Genomic DNA, 25615 nt, shown 5'->3' with positions numbered 1-25615 from the left:
CCTGCCAGGAGTGATTTGTGAGTGAAGAGCCAGGAGTATGCATTGATCATTCCTGGGTGTAGCCCCACAACAGAAAAGTATCCATTTTTTCTAGATTCTCCAGTTTCCTGGCATAAAAAATATATATATTTTTATGTTTTTTGGGCCACACCCTGTGACACTCAGTGGTTACTCCTGGCTATGTCGCTCCTGGCTTAGGGGACCATATGGGACACTGGGGGATTGAATCACTTGGTCCCTCCTGGGTCAGTCACATGCAAGGAAAATGCCCTACCACTGCACCACCGCTCAGGCCCCTAGCATAAGTATGTTAGAGAAATAACTACATGGAGAACTATCATAACAATGTGAATGAATGAGGGAAGTAGAAAGCCTGTCTAGAGTACAGGTGGGGGGTGAGGTGAAGAGGGAGATTTGGGACACTGGTGATGGGAATGTTGCACTGGTGAAGGGGGTGTTCTTTACATGACTGAAACCAAACTACAATCATATTTGCAATCAAGGTGTTTAAAGATATCTAAAAAAAAATGCGAAGCATAAAAAAATAGATTTTTAAAGAACCCTTGGTGATTCTTTGAATTTCTGCATTGTCTGTTGTAGCAATTCCCCTTTCATTTCTGATTTGGTTTACTAGGGTTATTAATGGTTTATAAATTTTATTGTTTTGTTATTTTTCAAAGAACCAGCTTTTTTATCATTTGAATCCTTTTGCTTTCATTTCATTAATTTCTACTGTTTTATTATTTACTTATGCTGCTTGCTTTAAATTCCTAGAATTTTTATAATCTATGTAATATGACTACAGTAATGTTATTGTATTGATGTACAAATTTACTGTACCGCCACCTCCAACAAAGTGCCCAGAGGTCTCTCTCACTGTTCCTATGTCACCACTACTCCTGTTTTTATTTTCCACTAACATTCTCCAAATGTCTTTTTTGTGTGTGTGCTTGTTTTTGTTTTGTGGCCCCATTCAGCAGTGCCTACAGCTTTTTCCTTTGCTCAGAGATCACTCCTTGTGGGCTTGGGGATCATATGTGGTATTGGAGATCAACTCTAAGTAGATATGTGCAAGGCAATCTCCCTACCCATTGTCACTATATTATTTCTTTGCACCAAAAAGTTGCTATTTATGTTTCCCTTTACAAAAAAGGTACAGATACTTTACAAAAAGGATACAGATGCTTTCAAAAGTTTTATTTTGTTCTTCAACAATTTGACCAAAGTATGCATACACATGGTTCTTTTTAGGATTATCCACCTGGGTGTTGTTGAGTATTATTTTTCACTCCATTTGGAAAGTTTTGCCCTTATTTTTCTAAGAATATAAACTATTTTATTACATTTATACTCTTCCTTCTGAACTCCCATTAATATACAGTGGGAATACTGACATTTCAACTTGTTTCTGCAGTTATATTTACTTTTCTTTAATCTTTCTCTCTTTTTTGGATGAGTATCCTATTATTTTTAATAATGTATTTATTTAAGTACCATAATTGCAAAAATGTTTGTAGTTATGTTTCAGTCATAAAAAGAACATCCCCTTCACCAGTGCAACCTTACTGCCACCAATGCCCTCCATGTTTTTTCTCCCCCATCCCTGCCTGTATTCAAGAAAGACATTCTAGACAGAGGCTCGGCTGGGCCCAGAACACTCCGAATGCCAGGATTTCTTGGTGTGTTTGCCTGGTATGTTGGGGGCTCTGGGCAGGACAGCTAGCCAAAGGACCCCTGGGCTAACCACTTAGTCCAGGGGAACAAGATTCCCCCCACACCAGGCGGATCTTCAGGGCCACACCTGGTTAATCGGGCCCTGGGGGGAGGGGGTGAGAAATTCCTCCCTAGGCATCCAAAAACTACAGAGGCTCGGCGGGGCCCAGAACACTCCACATAACAGGATTTCGTGGGCTTCTGACTGGTATGATGGGGGCTCTGGGCCGGGCAGCTAGCCATAGGACCTCTGGGCTGACCACTTAGTCCAGGCGAGCATGATTCCCCCCACACCAAGCGGGTCTTCAGGGCCACGCCTGGTTAATCGGGCCCTGGGGGGAGGGGGTGAGAAATTCCTCCCTAGGCATCCAAAAACTACAGAGGCTCGGCTGGGCCCAGAACACTCCGAATGCCACGATTTCTTGGTGTGTTTGCCTGGTATGTTGGGGGCTCTGGGCAGGACAGCTAGCAATAGGACCCCTGGGCTGACCGCTTAGTCCAGGGGAACAAGATTCCCCCCCACATCAGGTGGGTCTTCAGGGCCACGCCTGGTTAATCAGGCCCTGAGAGGAGGGGGTGAGAAATTCCTCCCTAGGCATCCAAAAACTACAAAGGCTCGGCTGGGCCCAGAACACTCCGAATGCCAGGATTTCTTGGTGTGTTTGCCTGGTATGTTGGGGCCTCTGGGCAGGACAGCTAGCCATAGGACCCCTGGGCTGACCACTTAGTCCAGGGGAACAAGATTCCCCCCACACCAGGCGGGTCTTCAGGGCCACGCCTGGTTAATCGGGCCCTGGGAGGAGGAGGTGAGAAATTCCTCCCTAGGCATCCAAAAACTACAGAGGCTCGGCTGGGCCCAGAACACTCCGAATGCCAGGATTTCTTGGTGTGTTTGCCTGGTATGTTGGGGGCTCTGGGCAGGACAGCTAGCCATAGGACCCCTGGGCTGACCACTTAGTCCAGGGGAACAAGATTCCCCCCACACCAGGCGGATCTTCAGGGCCACGCCTGGTTAATCGGGCCCTGGGGTGAGGGGGTGATAAATTCCTCCCTAGGCATCCAAAAACTACAGAGGCTCGTCTGGGCCCAGAACACTCCACATGCCAGGATTTCTTGGTGTGTTTGCCTGGTATGTTGGGGGCTCTGGGCAGGACAGCTAGCCATAGGACCCCTGGGCTGACCACTTAGTCCAGGCGAGCATGATTCTCCCCACACCAGGTGGGTCTTTAGGGCCACGCCTGGTTAAACGGGCCCTGGGGGGAGGGGGTGAGAAATTCCTCCCTAGGCATCCAAAAACTACAGAGGCTCGGCTGGGCCCAGAACACTCCACATGCCAGGATTTCGTGGGTTTTTAACTTGTATGATGGGGGGCTCTGGGCAGGACAGCTAGCCATAGGACCCCTGGGCTGACCACTTAGTCCAGGCGAGCATGATTCCCCCCACACCAGGCGGGTCTTCAGGGCCACGCCTGGTTAATCGGGCCCTGGGGGGAGGGGGTGAGAAATTCCTCCCTAGGCATCCAAAAACTACAGAGGCTCGGCTGGGCCCAGAACACTCCACATGTCAGGATTTCTTGGTGTGTTTGCCTGGTATGTTGGGGGCTCTGGGCAGGACAGCTAGCCATAGGACCCCTGGGCTGACCACTTAGTCCAGGGGAACAAGATTCCCCCCACACCAGGCGGGTCTTCAGGGCCACGCCTGGTTAATCGGGTCCTGGGGGAGGGGGTGAGAAATTCCTCCCTAGGCATCCAAAAACTACAGAGGCTCGGCTGGGCCCAGAACACTCCGAATGCCAGGATTTCTTGGTGTGTTTGCCTGGTATGTTGGGGGCTCTGGGCAGGACAGCTAGCAATAGGACCCCTGGGCTGACCGCTTAGTCCAGGGGAAAAAGATTCCCCCCACACCAGGCGGGTCTTCAGGGCCACGCCTGGTTAATCGGGCCCTGGGGGGAGGGGGGTGAGAAATTCCTCCCTAGGCATCCAAAAACTACAGAGGCTCAGCTGGGCCCAGAACACTCCACATGCCAGGATTTCGTGGGCTTTTAACTGGTATGATGGGGGCTCTGGCCAGGACAGCTAGCCATAGGACCCCTGGGCTGACCATTTAGTCCAGGGGAACAAGATTCCCCCCACACCAGGCGGGTCTTCAGGGCCACGCCTGGTTAATCGGGCCCTGGAGGGAGGGGGTGAGAAATTCCTCCCTAGGCATCCAAAAACTACAGAGGCTCGGCTGGGCCCAGAACACTCTTAATGCCAGGATTTTTGGTGTGTTTGCCTGGTATGTTGGGGGCTCTGGGCAGGACAGCTAGCCATAGGACCCCTGGGCTGACCACTTAGTCCAGGGGAACAAGATTCCCCCCACACCAGGCGGGTCTTCAGGGCCATGCCTGGTTAATCGGGCCCTGGGGGGAGGGTGTGAGATATTCCTCCCTCGGCATCCAAAAACTACAGAACCGCGCTGGGGCTCATGCCCCCGCGCGTACTTCATGTACTTAATGTATTCAGAATATTCCTTATTCTTATGTTATGTTTTCCGTATACAGAATGTTTATTTTGTATTCTCCCCTTTCCCACACCCCTACAAAGCTCTTTTTTACTCCTTAACTCTCTAACCCCCTCTAAAACATCACTATCCTAGTTTACTCTTTTTAACTTCAGTAGTGTACAATCCTAATCACAATCCAAAACTGTGCATTGTGTGACAACCCCAAACTGTTTCAAGATACATAAAATTGTCATGTATTTCTTTAGAATATTTTTTGTTTTTTCTCTGACAGCTATAATTCTTACTAAATGTTGTCTTATACAGTGATGATTTTAACCACTTTTTATCGTCTCTTTTTGAGCTGTTTAACAAGGAATTTTGGTGGAAGATTCCCCCAGTTTAATGCTTATGATTGAACCATGTCATGGGAATCATTGTAATTGTTCTTATGGCCCCCATATGCGCCAATAACACCATGTGGCATTGCTTCTTATTTGCATAGGCACATTCAAATGGGAAAATATTATAAATACAAATAAGATCCTATCTAATAGAGATTGGAACACACAAATCTTGTAGTGCAAAGGGACCTTACACCCTGAACATTGACATAACGACCTGGCAAAGACCTCAGAAAAAAGGGCATATTCCATTCTCCCCTGAACCAGGAAAACCATCCACGAAACATCCAGGCTGGTCTATAACATCACCTGGAAGCAATCCTCTACCACGGAAGACCACACTGCTCAGACTTCGACCTGCTCAAAAGAGACTTCCCTTAACACTGAGAAGACTTAACAACAACAACGACCTGCTTACAGGACAGGGCTCCCTGCATTGCCCTTTGATTGTGAGGTGAAAGGAGAGGATGCTCCACGTCCTGACTTTAATGTAAGATATGCAGATTCCAGGATCTTTAATACAGAAACATGATACCAACAACAGAGACTGTGTGAAAAAGAAAAGTGTGTTGGCACTACAGACAATGTATTGGATTGGACGATCTAGCTTGCCTGGAGCCTAGACTTGGTCTTGTGCCAGGAAACTTCAGGGGTCTGATCTCTTTGTACTTAGGCCAAGGTTATTTCTTTCCATGTCCCTCATATTTTGGTGGGCCTATGCAAACAACAATTGCCACTCTAACACCATTCTTACTGTGCTCCTTTGACTCTAATCCTTAAAAAGAACTCACTTAAAATTTGAGGTTAACTTAAGCTAATATGCATGTATATGGAAATGTAAGAAAATACTATGCCTGTAATGTTTAAGGAGTTACGTAAGTTTTATGGCTTTAGATTGCCTTGTGTACTGTTAAGAAATATTATAATGTGTTACAATCTGGGGACTTGAGGGACAAAATAATTGTACATGGATTCTGTCTTATTTATCTTAATGTTCTTTGGCTGAAATTTCAAAGTTAAGATATCAGCAAGGGGACTTCTGAGAATTATGTTATGGGTGATTGTCCTTCAACTGTAACTTTACCTTGTCCTCTTTCTTTGCACCCTTGTTCTCATAAATTAAAAATAAAAATTAAAAAAAAAAAAAGAAAGACATTCTATTTCTCTCCTGCCTGTATTCAAGAAAGGCATTCTATTTCTTTCACTCACTACCATTGTTATGGTAGTTGCTAGTGTAGTTATTTCTCTAACTGCACTCACCACTCTTTGTGGTACGTTTCATATCATGATTAATTCTATTAATCATGTACCTTCAGACTTGTTATTTCTTCTATCATGTCAAATCTACACTAATTGAGAAGATCCAGCACCTATCATGACAGAAATTCTCAAAATATTGGAGTTGAGGAAATCTATTTCCTCAATATAGTCAGTTAATACAAGCCCACAAAAATCATTATACTCAATGAGGAAAAACTAAAAGCCTTTCCTCTAAGATCTGGCAGAAGACAAGGTTGCCCATTCTCACCACTTCTATTCAATATAATACAGAATGTATGTGCCTATTAGAAATACTGAAATAAAAATATATCAAGCATCCAGATAAGGAAGAAGCCAAATTTTTATTGTTTGCAGATGACTATATACAGCATATGTAGAAAATTCTAAACACTACAGAAATGCTTCTAGAAACAAAGATTTGTATAGTAAAGTGGCAGGCTCCAAAATTAATATGCAAAAATCCATGGCTTTTCTATATACAAATAGTGAAAGAGATGAGAAATTAATAAAAACAATCTCATTCAGTTGTACCTCAAAAAATCAAGTACTTTTGAATGAACTTAACTAAAGAGGTAAAAGAATTATCCAAAGAAAACTATAAAACATGGCTTTAAGAAATAGAAAACACAAGAAAATGAAAACACATGCCATGTTCATGGATTGAGAGCATTAATATCACTAGAATGGTAATACTTCTCAAAGCACTGTACAGATTTAATAAAATCCCTATAAATCCCATGATATGTTTCAAAAAAAAATAGAAAAAAACACTCCTGAAATTCATATGGAACAATAAACTTCCACAAATAACTATCCTTGGGAAAAAAAGATGGGAGGATCACTTCCCCAACTTCAAACTATACTATAAGCATTAGTCATTAAAACACCATGGTATTAGAATACAGACCCTCAGACCAAAGGAATATACTTGAATATACTGAGACCAACCCTCAGGTATATGATTAATTAAGCTTCAATAAAAGGGTAAAAAAATACAAATGAAGCAAGGAAAGCCTCTTCAACCAGTGGTACTGGAAAACTGGTCAATTAACATGCAAAAAATTGAAATCGGACCTTTTTTTAACATTGTGCACAAAAGTCAAATCAAAATAGATTAACTACTTTGATATAAGATCTGCAACCAGGGGCCGGAGAGATAACATGGAGGTAAGGCGTTTGCCTTTCAAGCAGGAGGTCATCGGTTCAAATCCCGGCATCCCATATGGTCCCCCGTGCTGCCTGCAGTAGCAATTTCTGAGCATGGACACACACACACAGATCTGCAACCATAGGTATACAGAGGAAAAAGTAGGCAGAAGTCACCATGACATTGAACCTAAAGGTACCATGAGGGTTGAAGCATTACTGACCAAGCTAGTGGAAACAAGGATAAACAAATGGCATGACATTAAACTTAAACTTCTGTACCTCATAAAGAAACAGCAACTAGGATACAAAGATTCCCCACAGAATGAGAGAAACTATTCACCCGACACCCATATGATAAGGGTTTATTTTCTAAGACATATAAGGCATGTATGTTTAGAGTTTAACAAGAAAAAATAATCTAACTTCATCAAAAAAATAGGAAGAAGAGCTGGACACTTCCTCAAAGAAGAAATACAGATGGCCAAAGGCACATAAAAAGAATGCTCTAATCATTAATTATCAAGGAGATGCAAATGAAAACAACAATGAGGTTTTATCTCACACTACAAACACTGGCACACATCAATAAGAATAAGAATAACCAGTGCTAGTGTGGATACAGGAAGAAAGGAACTCTCAACTGATCCAACCTTTTGCGAAAACAGTATGACATTCCTCAAAAAAAAAACCCAACCTAGAAATTGAGCTTCCTTATGACCATCAATACCGGTCCTAAGAATACTTTCTCAGAGCCCAAAACGCAATGCAGAAAGCTCTCTTCATTCCTAGGTTCATAATAGCCACTATTTACAATAGTGAGAATCTAAAAAACAACCCAAGTCGACCAAGAACAACAGGTGAGTGGATGAAGAAATGGTGATACATATTCACATTGGAATAATACACAGCTGTTAGAAAAATATAAACAACTCATGAAAATTTGTTTATACATGGGTGGATATGGAGAGTAGTATATTGAGTGAAATGAGCCACAGAGAAAGGGATAAACATCAAATGATCACAGTCATTTGTGAGCTATAGAAAAAAAAAGGATAGTATAGTATAGTGAAAATATCCAGAGACAATAGAAATGAGGCCAGGAGGATCAGATCAGATCATGGTAAGAAGGTTGCCACAAGTAGCAGGGGAATGCAGTTAGGGCAGAGAAGTACCACTTTGTACAATTATAGTTGAAAATGATCACTCTGGACAAAACTGGGTGCTAAAAGGAGGTTATAGTCATATACATAATAATCCCTTCAATAACACCATTGCAAACCACGATGTCCTAAAAGGTGATGGAAGGAAAAGAGAAGAAAATGTCCCTACAGAGACAATCAGAGAAGGAAGGGGCAGAGAAGTGGAATATTTGTAACAGAAATGTGCACTGGTGAAGGGTATTATAAATTGTTCTGACAGAAACTCATTCATGAGCAACTTTAACTTTGTACCTCTGGGAAAAATAACTATTATAAAAATATCTCATTAAGCATGGTAAATACATTTTTAATAAAACTCCCTTAAAGAAGAGACAAATTTAAAAATCTACTGATAAAGTTCATCTCAGACAATTCTCTTACTTTAGTTACAGAATTTTGTTACCAAATTCTCTATTATAACTTTTTATGTTTTGAGGTTATTCACACCAATATTTTATTTTAATTTTCATATTTTTCTTTTTTTTTATTATCGATGCTCAAGGGCACACTAGGGCACGACTGGTGCTCAGGGGTACATGCTATGCTGAAGAATAAGGCCTGCATTTTAGTGGGTTTCCATGTGCATGACAGGCATGTGCTTTACCCAATTGAATAATCTCTCCCCAGTCCTCATTAATTCTGACTTCCCTTTCATACTATGACCATAAGTTGTTGTTTTTTTTAAGTTTTTTTTAAAGTCTTTTTGTCTATTGAATCCAGTATCTTGATACCCACTGGGTTAGTTTTAGGACTACTTTTTCCCCATAAGTTTGATTCTTCCCATGTGCAAAATAATTTGTTGAAAAACTACTTCTTTTGGATAATGCATTATAGCAACTCTCTGATCTATTTTGAGATTTTTTTTTCTTTTTGGTTTTTGGGTCACACTTGGCAGCACTCAGGGGTTACTCCTAGCTCTATGCTCAGAAATTGCTCTTGGAAGGCTCAGGAGACCATATGGGATGCCAGGATTCGAACCACCATCCTTCTGCATACAAGGCAAATGCCTTATCTCCATGCTATCTCTCCAGCCCCAAGATTCTGTCTTTAAATAACTTACCTGAACTTAACCTGTTAATTTTTTCCCCCCTATACTGATTGCTGCTGTTTCAACTCTTGTATAAGTTTTCATTTTTCTTTTAAACTTATGAAATTGGCTTGCTGGAAGTCACTCCTAAACCTCAATAGATTAGTGGTTAGATTACGATATAGGCCAGGGTTGTACTCAAATGCCTCAAGCCCATAAAGTTTTAACCTCAGTACGGGTTCACACTTCAGTGTTCAAATATGCTTAGCCTTTATTTTCCATTGAGCTCACTCCACTGTCTCTTGTGCATACACATAGTGCTCCAGTGGGTTAGAATCTTGTGCTCTCTTACTTCTCTCTGTTGCTGAGTACTATTACTCTCTTTTAAAATAATGTTTAAATAATCAGTCATGGTATGGTTTATTTGATAATAATACCTTATGTTTAAGCATTATAATTTTTTTATTTTTCAAGTATCATGATTTATAATACTGTTAGTGGTAAGGTTTCATGCCTAGAGTCTTTCAATAACACGCCCTTTACCAGACTGTCCACTCCCTTCCACCATTGTTGCAGGGTCCTCTCCCTTTATGTCTTCTCCTTCTCCTTTGTAAACCAAGTTATATGACCTAGTTCTCAATCCCATATTAGCTTTCTTTATATCCCATTTCTGAGAGACACCATCCCATAAATTTCTGGCTATACAGCCTTTACCAAAACTGAGTACATAACCTGAGACTTTTAAAGACTTTTAAAAGACATATTTTCTGTTTGTTCCCTACCAACTTTGACAATTTTAAACTGATAGGGTCGTCTGAATTTTTAATTTCTCCTTCCCAGACTCAAGTAAACCTTCTTTAGTAGCAAACTTTTTCCATCAGGCTTAACTGATGGATCAAACTCTCTCTATAGCTCAGAGAAGGAATGGTGGATAAGGGACTGAAGAAAGGTCTCAGATTGCTATTTCTAGTCCAAATAGGAATAGTTTTATCAGGATAAATGCTTCTCAGAGCTGTGGGTTGGTCTCCAGAGCCCCATAAATGGTTACTTTGACAATTTTGTGCTGAGAATATAACCCTTCTTTCTCTCCTCACTTATCAACTTTGCTTACATATTATATCTTTTTCTAAGTGAAAAAAAATTGCATGAAACTCTATATATTATGCCTGCCACTATTAATCAGTGATAAATTAACTTCCCTAATGCACCACCAGTTTTAATTACTTTTCTTTATATGAGTGACACACTCAGACACAGCGAGAATAAAGTAAGAATAACTTGCATTTTCTAAGTTGATACACACAAAAATTGGTTTAAAATAGCTAAGGTTCAATCAAAAATTTAAAAGGATGGTTAAGTGAAGGGCCAGAGTGTAGCATGGAGGTTAGGGCATTTGCCTTCATGCAGAAGAACAAGAATGCCAGGAGTGATTTCTGAGCATAGAGCAAGAGTAACTCTTGAGCACAGCTGGGTGTGACCCAAAAAAACAAACAACAAAAAAAGATGATTAAGTGGCTTCTAACTAGAACCAGGAAGTTTCACCTCCATTTCTTATTATTGTAGTCTATTTTTAATCCCTCCTATGTAGTCTCAAAACTGCAGATTTGAACTTTGATTTTCTTTGTAATGCAAATATTTCTTTGCCAAGTTATTTTTATAGCTTTATTTCTACCATGCTCAATTTCTACATTAGATACTAAATTAATAATGTAGTTCCACAATATGGAGATTCCTAAAAAAAAATTACTGGAAATTGAGCTCCCATATGATCCAGCTATACTACTCCTAGGGTATATCCCTAGGAACACAAAAACACAATACAAAAATGTCTCTGCACACCTGTATTCTTTGCAGCGCTATTAACAATAGTCAGAATATGGAAACAACTCAGATACCTGACAACAAATGAGTGGCTAAACAGTGGTACATATACACAATGAATCCTATGCAGCAATCAGGAAAAAATGAAGTAATGAAATCTTCCTATACATGGATGGACATGGAAACTATTATGCTGAGTGAAATAAGTCAGAGGGAAAGAGATAAGGAACAGTATCACTAATCTGTGGGAGTTAAGAAAAATAAAGGACATTATTATAATAAAACCCAGAGACAATCGAGATGAGGGCTGGAAGGACCAGCCCATGATATGAAACTTACCACAAAGAGTGGTGAGTGCAGTTAGAGAAATAACTACACTGACACCTATCATGACAATGGTAGTGAGTGAGAGAAATAGAATGCCTGTCTTGAATACAGGCAGGGGGTGGGTGGTATTGGTGGCAGTAAGGTTGCACTGGTGAAAGTGGGTATTCTTTTTTTTTAGAACTGAAACCCAAACTACAAACATGTTTGTAATCATGATGCTTAAATAAAAAGATAAAATTTTTAAAAAGAATTTAGTTTCAATATAAGGAAGGAACTTAAAATATACATATATCCAAAAAGTTTTGGATTTCTTAAAGGAGAACATTAAATAGATGAGGGCTATGGTTATTTTTAGAAGAAATACTTTGCTACTATTCTTAGAATATAAGAACATTAACTGACCTGATTCTTAAACTACTAAAGACAGGATTCCCTTTGCTCGAGCTCCAGACCACAATATGGTGATATTATTTGCACCAAACATCCCTGCTGAGCATTACCTCAATACTACTTTTCTATATTCCCTTTCTCCCAAATAAAAGCTTTCTAAAATATTATTCTGAAATTTAATCAAACTTATTCAATCAGCTCAGATGCAACCCAAAGAGAAAAGCCAGATTAAAAGGCAACTAATTTGGGACAGAGAGATATTATAGAAGTTAAGTCACTTCCCTGATATGTGGTCCACGCCAGTTTGATCCCTGGCATGAAATACAGTCCCCTGAACACCAACAAATAAGATCTTTGAGCAGAGTCAGGAGTAAGTTCTGAGCAACACTGGATACCAATAATTCATCAAAAAGGTATCCAATGGACCTTGTGAAAACCGAGGACAATGTAGAATTACATACTCTTGTCCAATAGGGCAATATTAGTCTTATCCTTCTACATAGCATCTAGTGATACTAGAAAGCCACTAAAGAAAAACAAAAGTAAGAGTTTTTCCCTAGTACCACAAACAAGGATACCAGTTAGTGAACACCACTTAGTTTTCTAGATGGAGGCTGAAGAAATAGCACAGCTCTAGGGCATTTGCCTTGCTTTTGGCAGATCTGATGCAGGTTTGATTCCCGGCATCCCATATGGTCTCCAGAGCCTGCCAGGAGCAATTTCTAAACACAGATTCAAGTGTTGCTGCTGCCCAGTGTGGCCCCAAAAAAAAAAAAGACAAAATAAAAACATTTAGTTTTCTAGGTGTTTCGGCCATCTTCATTCTACACATGAAATAGAATCAACATTTAAACAAAAAGGTCCATGAAAGGCATCTTGTTGGACCCTGCTCACACAGTACTGAAGATTGCTTCCAGAAGAGTAGATGAGGAGCACATGAGATCCTTATAGGAAAAGAAAATCCCCTGGCTCCCTTTGTGATAGGATGAAAAATATGGTTCTCACCTGATGGAAGAGAGGACTGTGTGTCACCGGAATTCCTAGCCCACTGAAGCACATCCCCAGGACCATATCATCAGGAGCATCATTGCTATAGCAGTGACACTTGCTGGAGAGAAGTCTCTTGATGGCTTCTCTGCTGAAGACCATCCTAGACAGAGTAGGAACAAAGATGATATAAGAACAGCAATCACTGATGGTGAAGACAAATCAAGAGATCACCTTTCTGATAAAGACAAGAGATACTGTTAGCAGTGTTTTATACTTAATAGTTACTCTGAAGGAAAACGCTTTTGTGCTTTTGTGATTTTGTAGTAAAATCACATTTAAGAGGCTTTCACCCCTCTAGGAAATTTTATTTCTTATACATATCTTTTAAATATAATATATGCAGTATTTTACTTCTAACATGTCACTATAAAATCTGAATAGGTCTTTTATTTCAAAACACTAGATAAAAACAAAAAGACACTGGATGAGCTCAGTAACAAACTCTGCTAACATTCCCAGCAGGTAGATGGACCCTGAAGTACTATGTAACACATTCATAAAGATGGTGACAATGATCTAAAATCTAATTTTTTTAAAACGCCATCCATTGTCCATGTGATTCCAGTCTGAAGAAGCTTCTTTCAATGATACTAAGAAAAAGAAGAAAGAGAAAAGAGAAAGAAAGGAGAGAGAGAGAGAGAGAGAGAGAGAGAGAGAGAAGAGGGAGAGAGAGACTTGCCTCAAACTAGGGCTGCATTTCTACTTGATCAGCTATCATAGTCTCTATCAGACTTATTCCCATCTTTCTTCTTTCTTTCCTTCTTTCTCTTTCTTTCTTTCTTTCTTTCTTTCTTTCTTTCTTTCTTTCTTTCTTTCTTTCTTTCTTTCTTTCTTTCTTTCTTTCTCTTTCTTTCTTTCTTTCTTTCTTTCCTTCCTCCTTCCTTCCTTCCTTCCTTCCTTCCTTCCTTCCTTCCTTCCTTCCTTCCTTTCTTTCCCTCTCTCTCCCCCTCCCTCCCTCCCTCTTTCCCTCACTCCCTCCCTCCCTTCCTTCTTTTCTTTTCCTTTTTTTTGTTTCGGGCCAGACACGGTGATGCTCAGGGATTACTCCTGAATATGCACTCAGAAATTGCTCCTGGCTTGGGGGACCATATGGGACGCTGGGGGGTCGAACTGAGGTCCATCCTGGATCAGCCACATGCAAGGCAAACACCCTACCACTGTGCTATCCATCCGGCCCCTATTCCCATTTTCTGAGCTTTCCTCTATAGTCTATATTAACTATAAACTTTAAACACTATTTTCTGGACTTCCTTGGAAGCTAAACATCTATTTCATTCTAAAAAGAGCTACAGCCCTCGGGAGGGCAGCTGCTTCTGGCACTGGCAGTGTCTCCATGTGGAAAAAGCAGAGGACAACAATGGTCACCAGCTCCAGCAGAGCATACAAGGTGGCATGAACAGGCCCATGTGAGGGAGCTCTCTCTTCAGCATGGGGCCAGTCATCCCTCTGAACTAGATGAAGCCCCCGGACCTGACAGAAACCCATACAACAGTGCTCTAATATACACACAGACACACACACAGACACACACACAGACACACACACAGACACACACACACACACACACACACACACACACACACGTTCTGCTGCTCCAGCCTGAGGGGCAACAGCTGCTTCCCATGTTTACTCATTTTCCTCTGAGTCCTCAAGCCTTTCCAAGGATTCTCAACATTTCTATACCAAGTTCCTGAGAGCAGTCCTTTCTATAATCCATCTTGATTTGGTTTCTATTCAGAGTCTGGAGTAATAATCAAAAATTTCATATCTTGAGTAGCTTCAGAAGTTCATTTCCAATTAGCACTTTCTTAAAGACAAAATCTTTAACAAATCCATTAATGTTCCCCTGGTCAATGATAGGAACTTCCGCACAGCAAACACTCAATACAAGTTCTGAATCAAGTGAAAGAGAGCAGAACTACCCATGCTAAGGTCCTCTTCCTAAAGGTCATTTATGTGAAGAAAGAAAAGAATAAAGAATTTGGATATAACCCGATTAAAAAAAGTTGAATGCCATTCAGTGAGGCTCATCTCTTGCAGCATTAGTGACCAAATCCAAGAACACAAAAGACTTGCTCTTTGTTCTTGCTTAAAGGTCAAAATATACAATGCTATATGACCAAAAGAGCGGAAAATGAAGCTCTTTATTTAAGATAATACAAAGAAATACCACTGCACAGGAAGGAACAAAGTTCGTAAGAATATGCCAACAAGGAAAACCTCAAGTCTGTAAAAGCATTCTAAATTGCTTTTCTCTGGCATAGTCCAGTGTCCACCAAGTGACTGGATGCCTCACAACTTGCATAACTGAATCAGACTCCTGCTCAGCTACCTAAGCCCAGAAAAAGGAGCCCAGGTAAAGGCACGGGAATCACCGGAAATAAGAATTTCCCTTTTTCTGTCTGCTGCCACATCAGGAAGAGCAACTACATCCAGCCTCGGCACTCTCTCTCTTAAATTCTATATAAGTAAAAATATTTCATTGTTCTCTTTTTGTCTGTATCCAGTAGGGTGAGAAAGAAAAGACAGGCATTTTATTTGAGCCCATTCTGAAAAACTCGGTAGGAAAATAAAAGCATACAATGGATTCTAATCAGTTTTTCCTATTTTTACCTACTGCTGCTGAATGGTCCTAATAACACTGTCTGTTAGTATTCTGATGGGCTCATTCAAAATGAAGCTATCTTCCAAAATGAAAAATTACCAGGCATATCATGGTACACTGGCTCTGCTTCCCACCTTTAAATATTCTAAACATGTTTAAAAATACTGAAGTACTACTATTAAAGCTATATTACTAGCAGTATGAGTTCCTTGATATTTTTAAAAACAAAAATAATTGAAATGAGAGATATAGATTTTCCCCCTTCTTCCCTCCTTCTTCTCTCCCCTATACGTTTAATTGCAAACTAAGAACTCACAATGGAAAGAAAAGACAGTGCACAAGAAACAAAAGAAAAAAAAAGATTGAGAAGAAAAATGTCTGCAACAGAGGTGGGCAAGGGAGAGGGCAGGAGGAAACTGGGGATATTGGTGGTGGGAAATGTGCACTGGTGAAGGATGTTGCACATTTTATGTGTGAAACCCAATCATGACAAATTTTGTAACTGAAAAAATAGCAATTTTATTATGAACAAACTTGTAACTATGGAGGTTAAATAAAGTAATTTAAACAAACAAAAAAAAGAAGCAAATTAAAATTCTTTTTTGTTGTTTTTGTTAATTTTTACTGTGATCAAAGTGAATTACAATATTTCACGGTAATATTTAGGGTGCATGTATAATGAATCAGGGCCATTCCTACCACCAGTATTGTTCTCCCTCCACCCATGTTTCCATCATGCATCCCATATCTTCCTTCTTTGCCCCGTGGATTGCTAGTGTAACTGGTCCCCTTTGTATAAAGTGTATTGTAGATTAGTTATCAATTCTATTGTCATTGACTTTGGGTTTGGTGTTCAAATCTGAACTTTTATTTCCACTCAATGTTCATACGACTGTTTGATCCTGGTGCATCTATTTCTCCCCCCTCAATTTATGAGGCTGAACAAGATGATTCAAATTATGTGGTTCTGTTGGGGGGGGGGAGGAAGAAAAGAAGAGAAGAAAATAAAAAGAAAAACCTTTGAGGAGTCTGTCTAGAGGCTATAAATATCAATTTAAAAGAAGAAAGGGGAAAAAGAAGAAAACCATAAAAAAAAAGAAAAATCAAAACCAGCAATGACACAAAAAAGCACAACAGCAACAACAACAACAAAAATCAACCAAATAATGAGAATGAAAAAAAAAAAAAAGAAAGGAGGGCGGATGTGGCAAGGTTTTGTGTTTTTGTTTGTTTGTTTGTTTTTGGAAAGGCACAGTAATTATTGGGCAAATTAGAAAGAAAATTTCCTTAGCCTAAGAGATACAGGGTTTCTCTGCCCTTGAAGCATTCTGCCATGGGAACAACCACAGGTTTCGTACATGCTCATTTTCACATCCCAAGGTCTTTTTATAGTGCCAGGAAACTTTCCGCTCAACTGTGGATGATAAAATTAGGCCTTTGTAGCTAGAGATCTTGGTATTTGCACAGGTCATAGGACGAAGCTTACAATAGTCTTTCTATATAGTTCTAGAAGTTCTGTTCCATCACTGTTGCTGTCTTCTGTAATTAGTGGTCTTGGTTTTTGCACATATCCTAGGATGAAGCCTAGGATAAAGTCTTTCACTATGGTTCAAGAAGTTCTGCTCAGTCGCAGTTGTCAAAGTCAGACCTTTGGAATTACAGATATTGGTTATTGTAAAAATCCTAGGCCAACATCTAGGCTAGGGTCTTTCTTATTGGTCCCAGGATAAGTTCTACCCAGTCATGGTTGTCAAAGTCAGTCTTCTGTAGTTAGTGATCTTGGTTTTTGCATAGATCAAAGACGATGTGTTTTCTGATTTCCTCTGTTAGGTGATGAGATAGGACAACGTGCTCTTAGATCATGCTGTTGCCATTTCCTCATTGTCAAGATGTCATATCAAAACTGGCACAAGTTGGTGCCAGAGCAGTATTAGCAATTTCCCAGGGAAAATTTGGTTCTTGACTGTTGCAGAGAACTACCATATTTTCTGGCGTATAAGACAACGGGGCATATAAGACGACCCCCTAATTTTACAGTTAAAACATAGATTTAGGCCTATATTCACTGTATAAGACATAACGTTCCTGTGCTACAACTGTATGTACCACAGTGAGCCAATCATAACAAGCAAAGATTCAGAGGTTATACTGTAATAGACTTCATTTCTGACTCTGGCCAATCTGAGCAGGCTTTTTATAGTGTAGATTCGGGTCCAGAACATTGTCTAATTTGCATGCCTAAAATGCCTGCTTGAATTGGCTGAGTTAGAGAGGCGGTCCAAGCAGCGTTGCAGTGATTGGTGCAGGATCCAATTGGAAAATTCGTTTCGTGGCAATATTCAAACAATTTTCGTTTGGCGGCATATTGAAACATTTTTCGGGATATATTCAGCATCTAAGATGACCCTGATTTTCGGTTGACAGTTTTTGTTTCAAAAGTCGTCTTATAAGCTGAAAATGCAGTATGTCAGTTCTATGTCTGAGATCTAGGGTTCAGGGTTGGGCGCTCACTGTCCAATCATATGGAGTCTAAGTTGTGTCCCCATAACACATGTTCAGGGTGGGAGGCGCCCCTGTATTATAAAATGTATGGGTTCATATCCCTATTATTTAAGAGCTTGTTTCTATACATAAAATTTCCCCCTTTTTAGTATGCTTTTGCAAAAGGGAATGGTGCCATATTATATTGCTGATGCATTTAGGAGTAAAATGACAGGCTACATAATCTCTGTGCCCTGGTTTTGGCATGAGCTTTTACTGCAGCAAGACTTTTTCATCTAGGTTTTCATACCAAGCAAAACCAAAACAGGTGAAATTATAAAAATAATTATATATATAGTAGAATAAATATATAAAAATAAATTTTAAAAAAGTAATAAATAAAGTGATGAAAGATGCTACCCTATATTTGGGAATAAATGCACTAAGAGGTATTAGTATAGATTAATAAACATATAAAGAGGAGCTGGAGAGATAGCATGGAGGTGTTTGCTTTGCATGCAGAAGGACAGTGGTTCAAATTCCGGCATCCCATATGGTCCCCCAAGCCTGGCAAAAGCAATTTCTGAGCATAGAGTCAGGAGTAACCCCTGAGCACTGCCGAGTATGACCCTCCCCCCCAAAAATATATAAAGAAAATACAGGTTTCCTCATTAGATCTTTAGAGATATTCTGAGAGGCTCCTGAGTGCCGGCTGGGGAGGCGTGAGTGAGTTTCTCTCCTTTTGCTTGGCGTTTGGGCCTGCCACTCCCCTCAGAGACTCCTGAGTGCCAGCTGGGGAGGCGTGAGTGAGTTTCTCTCCTTTTGCTTGGCGTTTGGGCCTGCCATTCCCCTCAGAGACTCCTGAGTACCGGCTGGGGAGGCGTGAGTGAGTTTCTGTCTTTTGCTTGGCGTTTGGGCCTGCCACTCCCCTCAGAGACTCCTGAGTGCCAGCTGGGGAGGCGTGAGTGAGTTTATCTCCTTTTGCTTGGCGTTTGGGCCTGCCACTCCCCTCAGAGACTCCTGAGTGCCAGCTGGGGAGGCGTGAGTGAGTTTCTGACTTTTGCTTGGCGTTTGGGCCTGCCACTCCCCTCAGAGACTCCTGAGTGCCAGCTGGGGAGGCGTGAGTGAGTTTCTGACTTTTGCTTGGCGTTTGGGCCTGCCACTCCCCTCAGAGGCTCCTGAGTGCCGGCTGGGGAGGCGTGAGTGAGTTTCTCTCCTTTTGCTTGGCGTTTGGGCCTGCCACTCCCCTCAGAGACTCCTGAGTGCCAACTGGGGAGGCGTGAGTGAGTTTCTCTCCTTTTGCTTGGCGTTTGGGCCTGCCATTCCCCTCAGAGACTCCTGAGTACCGGCTGGGGAGGCGTGAGTGAGTTTCTGACTTTTGCTTGGCGTTTGGGCTTGCCACTCCCCTCAGAGACTCCTGAGTGCCGGCTGGGGAGGCGTGAGTGAGTTTCTCTCCTTTTGCTTGGCGTTTGGGCCTGCCATTCCCCTCAGAGACTCCTGAGTACCGGCTGGGGAGGCGTGAGTGAGTTTCTGTCTTTTGCTTGGCGTTTGGGCCTGCCACTCCCCTCAGAGACTCCTGAGTGCCAGCTGGGGAGGCGTGAGTGAGTTTATCTCCTTTTGCTTGGCGTTTGGGCCTGCCACTCCCCTCAGAGACTCCTGAGTGCCAGCTGGGGAGGCGTGAGTGAGTTTCTGACTTTTGCTTGGCGTTTGGGCCTGCCACTCCCCTCAGAGACTCCTGAGTGCCAGCTGGGGAGGCGTGAGTGAGTTTCTGACTTTTGCTTGGCGTTTGGGCCTGCCACTCCCCTCAGAGGCTCCTGAGTGCCGGCTGGGGAGGCGTGAGTGAGTTTCTCTCCTTTTGCTTGGCGTTTGGGCCTGCCACTCCCCTCAGAGACTCCTGAGTGCCAGCTGGGGAGGCGTGAGTGAGTTTCTCTCCTTTTGCTTGGCGTTTGGGCCTGCCATTCCCCTCAGAGACTCCTGAGTACCGGCTGGGGAGGCGTGAGTGAGTTTCTGACTTTTGCTTGGCGTTTGGGCTTGCCACTCCCCTCAGAGACTCCTGAGTGCCGGCTGGGGAGGCGTGAGTGAGTTTCTCTCCTTTTGCTTGGCGTTTGGGCCTGCCATTCCCCTCAGAGACTCCTGAGTACCGGCTGGGGAGGCGTGAGTGAGTTTCTGTCTTTTGCTTGGCGTTTGGGCCTGCCACTCCCCTCAGAGACTCCTGAGTGCCAGCTGGGGAGGCGTGAGTGAGTTTATCTCCTTTTGCTTGGCGTTTGGGCCTGCCACTCCCCTCAGAGACTCCTGAGTGCCAGCTGGGGAGGCGTGAGTGAGTTTCTGACTTTTGCTTGGCGTTTGGGCCTGCCACTCCCCTCAGAGGCTCCTGAGTGCCGGCTGGGGAGGCGTGAGTGAGTTTCTGACTTTTTGCTAGGCTTGGTGCCGGACCCTCCCCCCAGGGTGGCGCCTAGAAAGACAAGTTGAGCGACCCGAATAGACGGGGAGATAGGGCCAACCATCTAGACTCGCAGGTGACCTAGAACAGTCCACCCCCCTGGACCCTGGATCGAACCAGGGACTTCCCAAGGGCGTAGATAGAGCCTGCAGAATCGAACTGAGGGAACTCCTTCAAGGGAGGATTGGAGGGGGCGAAGCTCCATTGAATCCCAGAGAAAGGAGGGTGGATTGAGTGCTAGGCTCAACAGCGCCAGTAACCATTGTGGCCAGGAGTGGAATTGCACCGCTGACAGAAATAGGGAGCAGAAAGGGGACAAAACCCACTGCAGGAAGGTTGAACTCTAGGGATCAAAGGGGAGGAGAAAGGGCTAGGTTCAACAAACTCACCCAACAGGCTCCTCTAGAAAAACCTTCAGGAAGGAGACCAAAGCAGACCGAAATTAGAAGCCATAGTACTCCAAAACATACCATTAAATACAAAGTATTATGCGTAAATCAAGGAGATCCCTTATAACTGGAGACAACATGACAAGCCCTATCAAGTTTCCAAGTCCACCAAAGCGCACAGATTCATGGGAAGAAGACCTAAAAGCGGCCATGAGGAAGGAAATGCAAGAATTACTAAACAGAATGAAAGAAACCCTAGCAACCGAGTATAAGAAATTCATGGACAAACGACTAAGCCAAATTAAAGAAGAAATGTTAAAGAACATGAGAGATTCCATACAAAAAGAAGTGAAGGATTTAAAAGACAAAATAACAAGCCTTACGAGTAGAACCACAGAGTTGGAGAAGCACATCGATGAACTCGAAGGAAAACTGCAATATAAAAATGATCAAGAAACCAACAAAGAAAAAAAAAGGCAAAGCACTGGAAGGAAAAATACAATATCTAATGAATAAGGACAAAAGAAACAATCTAAGAATTGTGGGTATACCAGAAGGGGAAGAAATAGGGAAGGGGGAAGAACAAGTAGTCAGGGAGATAATAACAGAGAACTTTCCCACCCTCTGGAAAGACAATTTAGGACAAATCCAAGAAGTCAAGAGAGTCCCTAATAAAATAGACCCTAATAAACCCACACCAAGACACATAATAATCCAAATGGCGAAAAACAAAGAGAAAGAGGAACTCCTGAAAGCAATAAGGGAGAAAAAAAACCTCAAGTACAAAGGAAAGGACATAAGAATCAAACCAGATCTCCCATTTGAAATAATTCAAGCAAGAAGACAGTGGAATGACGTATTTAAACGACTGAGTGAAAGAAATTTCCAACCCAGGGTCCAATACCCAGCAAAACTATCATTCATATGGGAGGGCAGACTAAAAACATTCACAAATATGAATGAACTTGAACTATTTGTGCAAACTAAGCCGATCCTAAGCGACTTACTCAGAGACGAATTACACAATCCAAACCCCCGATTGTAACAACAACCACGCCACACAATACAACTGCACAACAGTCCTCTCTATCAATAATTTCCCTAAATGTTAATGGACTAAACTCTCCAATTAAAAGACACATAGTAGAGAACTGGGTTAGGAAAAATAAACCGGACTTCTGCTGTCTGCAAGAAACACACCTACAGTTACAGGATAAGCACAGGCTTAGAATTAAAGGATGGAAAGTAATTATTCAGGCCAATGGAAAACAAAAAAGAGCAGGGACAGCCATTCTTATATCAGACCAAATTGTATTCAACCTCAAGAAAGTGATCAGAGACAAAGAGGGGCACTACTTACTGATCAGGGGAACATTAGATCAAGAAGTGCTAACCCTGGTCAATATCTATGCACCTAATGTAAAGTCACCAAAATATGTGAGGCAACTACTGACAAACCTGGAGAAACACATGAAGGGAATTGTGATAATAGTAGGGGACCTCAATACTCCACTATCACCACTGGACAGATCCTCCAAACAGAAAAATAGTAAAGAAATAAGAGCTCTAAATGAAAAATTAGAAGAATTAGGGCTAATAGACTTATATAGAGCCCTCCATCCCCAGAAAGTAGAATACACATTCTTCTCAAACCCACATGGAACCTTCTCCAGAATAGATCATGTCTTAGGATACAAAGCCAACCTATATAAGACCACAAAGGTAAGGATCATTAGAAGTACCCTTTCAGATCACTATGCAACAGAGCTTATAATTGATGTCAAGAAGAAGCAATGGAGGAAAACTAATACCTGGAGATTGAACAACATACTGCTTAACAACAGCTGGATCAAAGAACAACTCAAGGAGGAAATAAAAAGATTCCTTGAGACGAATGACAATGAAGAGACAACATGTCAGAATTTATGGGATACAGCAAAAGCAGTACTTAGGGGGAAACTCATAGCATTACAGGCCTATGTTAAGAAACAGGAAAATAACAAAACCAACAGTTTAAAAGATCACCTCAAAGAATTGGAACAACAGCAACAGAGAAATCCAACCACAACCAGAAGGCAAGAAATCATAAAAACCAGAGCAGAAATAAACAACATAGAGACTAAGAAAACAATACAAAAAATCAATGAGACCAGGAGTTGGTTTTTCGAAAAAATAAATAAGATAGACAAACCATTGGCAAAACTTACCAAAAAAAAGAGGGAAAACACCCAAATTACTAGGATCACGAATGAAAGGGGAGAGATTACAACAGAACCCCAAGAAATACAACATATCATGAGATCATATTATGAACAACTATATTCAACTAGGCTAGAGAACCCACCAGAAATCGACAGATTCTTGGACAAACACCCTCTTCCAAGACTGGAAAAGGAAGACCTAGAAACTCTAAACAGTCCAATCACTTCAGAGGAAATTGAAGACGTAATTAAAAGACTCCCTAAGAACAAATGCCCAGGCCCAGATGGATTTACAGGTGAATTCTATCAAACATTTCAAGAAGACTTATTACCACTGTTCCATAGGCTTTTCAAAACCATAGAAAAAACAGGAATCCTCCCCAACTCCTTTTATGAGGCTAATATCACACTCATTCCTAAAGAAGGCAAAGACACCACCAAAAAAGAAAACTACAGACCAATCTCACTAATGAACATTGATGCAAAGATACTTAACAAAATCTTAGCAAACCGAATCCAACACCTCATTAAAAAGATCATACATCATGATCAAGTGGGATTCATCCCAGGAATGCAAGGTTGGTTCAACATACGCAAATCAATCAACATTATACACCACATCAACAACATGAAGGACAAAAACCACATGATCATATCAATCGATGCAGAGAAGGCGTTTGACAAAATCCAACATCCGTTCATGTTAAAGACACTCAGCAAAATAGGGTTAGAAGGCACCTTCCTTAAGATAGTTACAGCTATTTATGAAAAGCCTACAGCCAACATTATACTTAATGGCGAGAAACTAGAAGCATTCCCACTAAGGTCAGGAACTAGGCAAGGCTGTCCACTCTCTCCACTCTTATTCAATATAACCTTAGAAGTCCTAGCAATAGCAATCCGACAAGAGAAGGGAATCAAAGGAATTCAAGTAGGGAAAGAGGAACACAAGCTAGCTCTATATGCTGATGATATGATGATATACATCAAAAACCCTAAAGAATCCACAGAAAAACTCCTAGAAACAATCAACCAATACAGTAAAGTGGCTGGATACAAAGTCAATACACAAAAGACAGTAGCGTTTTTATATACAAACAATGAAGTTGAGGAGAGAGAGATTAAAAATACAATTCCATTTAAGATAGTATCAAAAAATATCAAATACCTAGGAATCAACCTTACAAGAGAAGTGAAAGATCTATACCAGGGAAACTTCAAAACACTTCAGAAAGAAATTGAAGACGATCTAAAGAAATGGAAGAACATCCCATCCTCATGGATAGGTAGAATTAACATAGTCAAAATGACTATTTTACCCAAATTGCTATATAGATTTAATGCAATCCCTATCCAAATCCAGACACAATTCTTTAAAGAAATAGAACAGTCAATTATAAAATTCATTTGGAACCATAGAAGACCCAGGATAGCTAAACACATTCTGAAAAATGAGAAGTTGGGAGGTATCTCCTTACCTAACTTGAAACTATACTATAAAGCCATAGTAATAAAAACAGCATGGTACTGGAACAGAGACAGGACCTCAGACCAGTGGATTAGAACAGAATTCCCAGACATAAACCCCCAGATATATAGCCAACTAATATTTGATAAAAGAGGCAAGAATATGAAATGGAACAAAGAAAGCCTATTCAACAAATGGTGTTGGTACAACTGGAAACTCATATGCACGAAAGTGAAAATCGACCCATATCTCACTCCTTATACAAAAGTCAACTCAAAATGGATCAAAGATCTGGAAATCAGACCTGAATCTATAAAGTTTATCGAGAATAAAATAGGCAGAACACTCGAAGACCTTTATATCAAAAGGGTCTTTGAGAATGGAGCACCAATGGCAAAAACGTTAGCATCAACTATAAACAAATGGGACTATATCAAACTAAAAAGCTTCTGCATGGCAAAAGAAACCCTACTTAATGCAAGAAGACAGCTAACAGAATGGGAAAAAATCTTTTCACTTGATATATCAGATAAAGGGCTGATATCTAGAACATACAAAGCGCTCAGAAACCTGAGTCCTTCAAAACCAAACGAAGCCATAAAAAAATGGGGAGACGAAATGAATAGACATTTCTCTGAGGAAGAGAGAAGGATGGCCAACAAACACATGAAAACATGCTCACCTTCACTCATCATCAGGGAGATCCAAATCAAGACAACAATGAGATACCACCTCACACCAGTGAGGTTGGCTCACATCAAAAATAATGGGAACAACCTTTGTTGGAGAGGATGTGGTATGAAAGGAACTCTCATTCATTGCTGGTGGGAATGCCCCTTGGTCCAACATCTATGGAGAAAAGTCTGGAGAGTGCTCAAAGAACTCAGAATTGAGCTGCCATTTGACCCAGCAATTGCTCTCCTAGGCATATATCCCCAAGATGGAAAGACATTCATTCCAAAATACGTATGCACCCCACTATTTATTGCAGCACTCAGTATAATAGCCAAATCTTGGAACCAACCTCGATGTCCAACAACAGATGAATGGATCATTAAGATGTGGTACATATATACAATGGAATATTACATGGCAGTTAGAAATGATACAATCACAGACTTTGCAGCAACGTGGATGGACCTAGATCATGTTATGTTAAACGAAGTAAGTCAGAAGACAAAAGAAAAAC

The 25615-nt window shown here is 41.2% G+C and overlaps 1 protein-coding gene across 1 annotated transcript in view; it reads right to left on the bottom strand.

Moving 5' to 3' along the window:
- Window positions 1-25615, bottom strand: part of B3GLCT (beta 3-glucosyltransferase) — a 140166-nt gene that overhangs the window by 16266 nt on the left and 98285 nt on the right. Inside the window, exon 13 of the mRNA XM_049778461.1 lies at window positions 12798-12942. Coding sequence (XP_049634418.1) covers window positions 12798-12942 — 145 coding nt within the window. The remainder of the gene's footprint in view (window positions 1-12797; window positions 12943-25615) is intronic.

The sequence above is a fragment of the Suncus etruscus genome, chromosome 8, assembly GCF_024139225.1.
Source record: "Suncus etruscus isolate mSunEtr1 chromosome 8, mSunEtr1.pri.cur, whole genome shotgun sequence".
Classification (NCBI taxonomy): Eukaryota; Metazoa; Chordata; class Mammalia; order Eulipotyphla; family Soricidae; genus Suncus; species Suncus etruscus.
The sequence above is the reverse complement of the archived record's forward strand: the minus strand, read 5'-3'. Positions and strand labels throughout refer to the sequence as shown.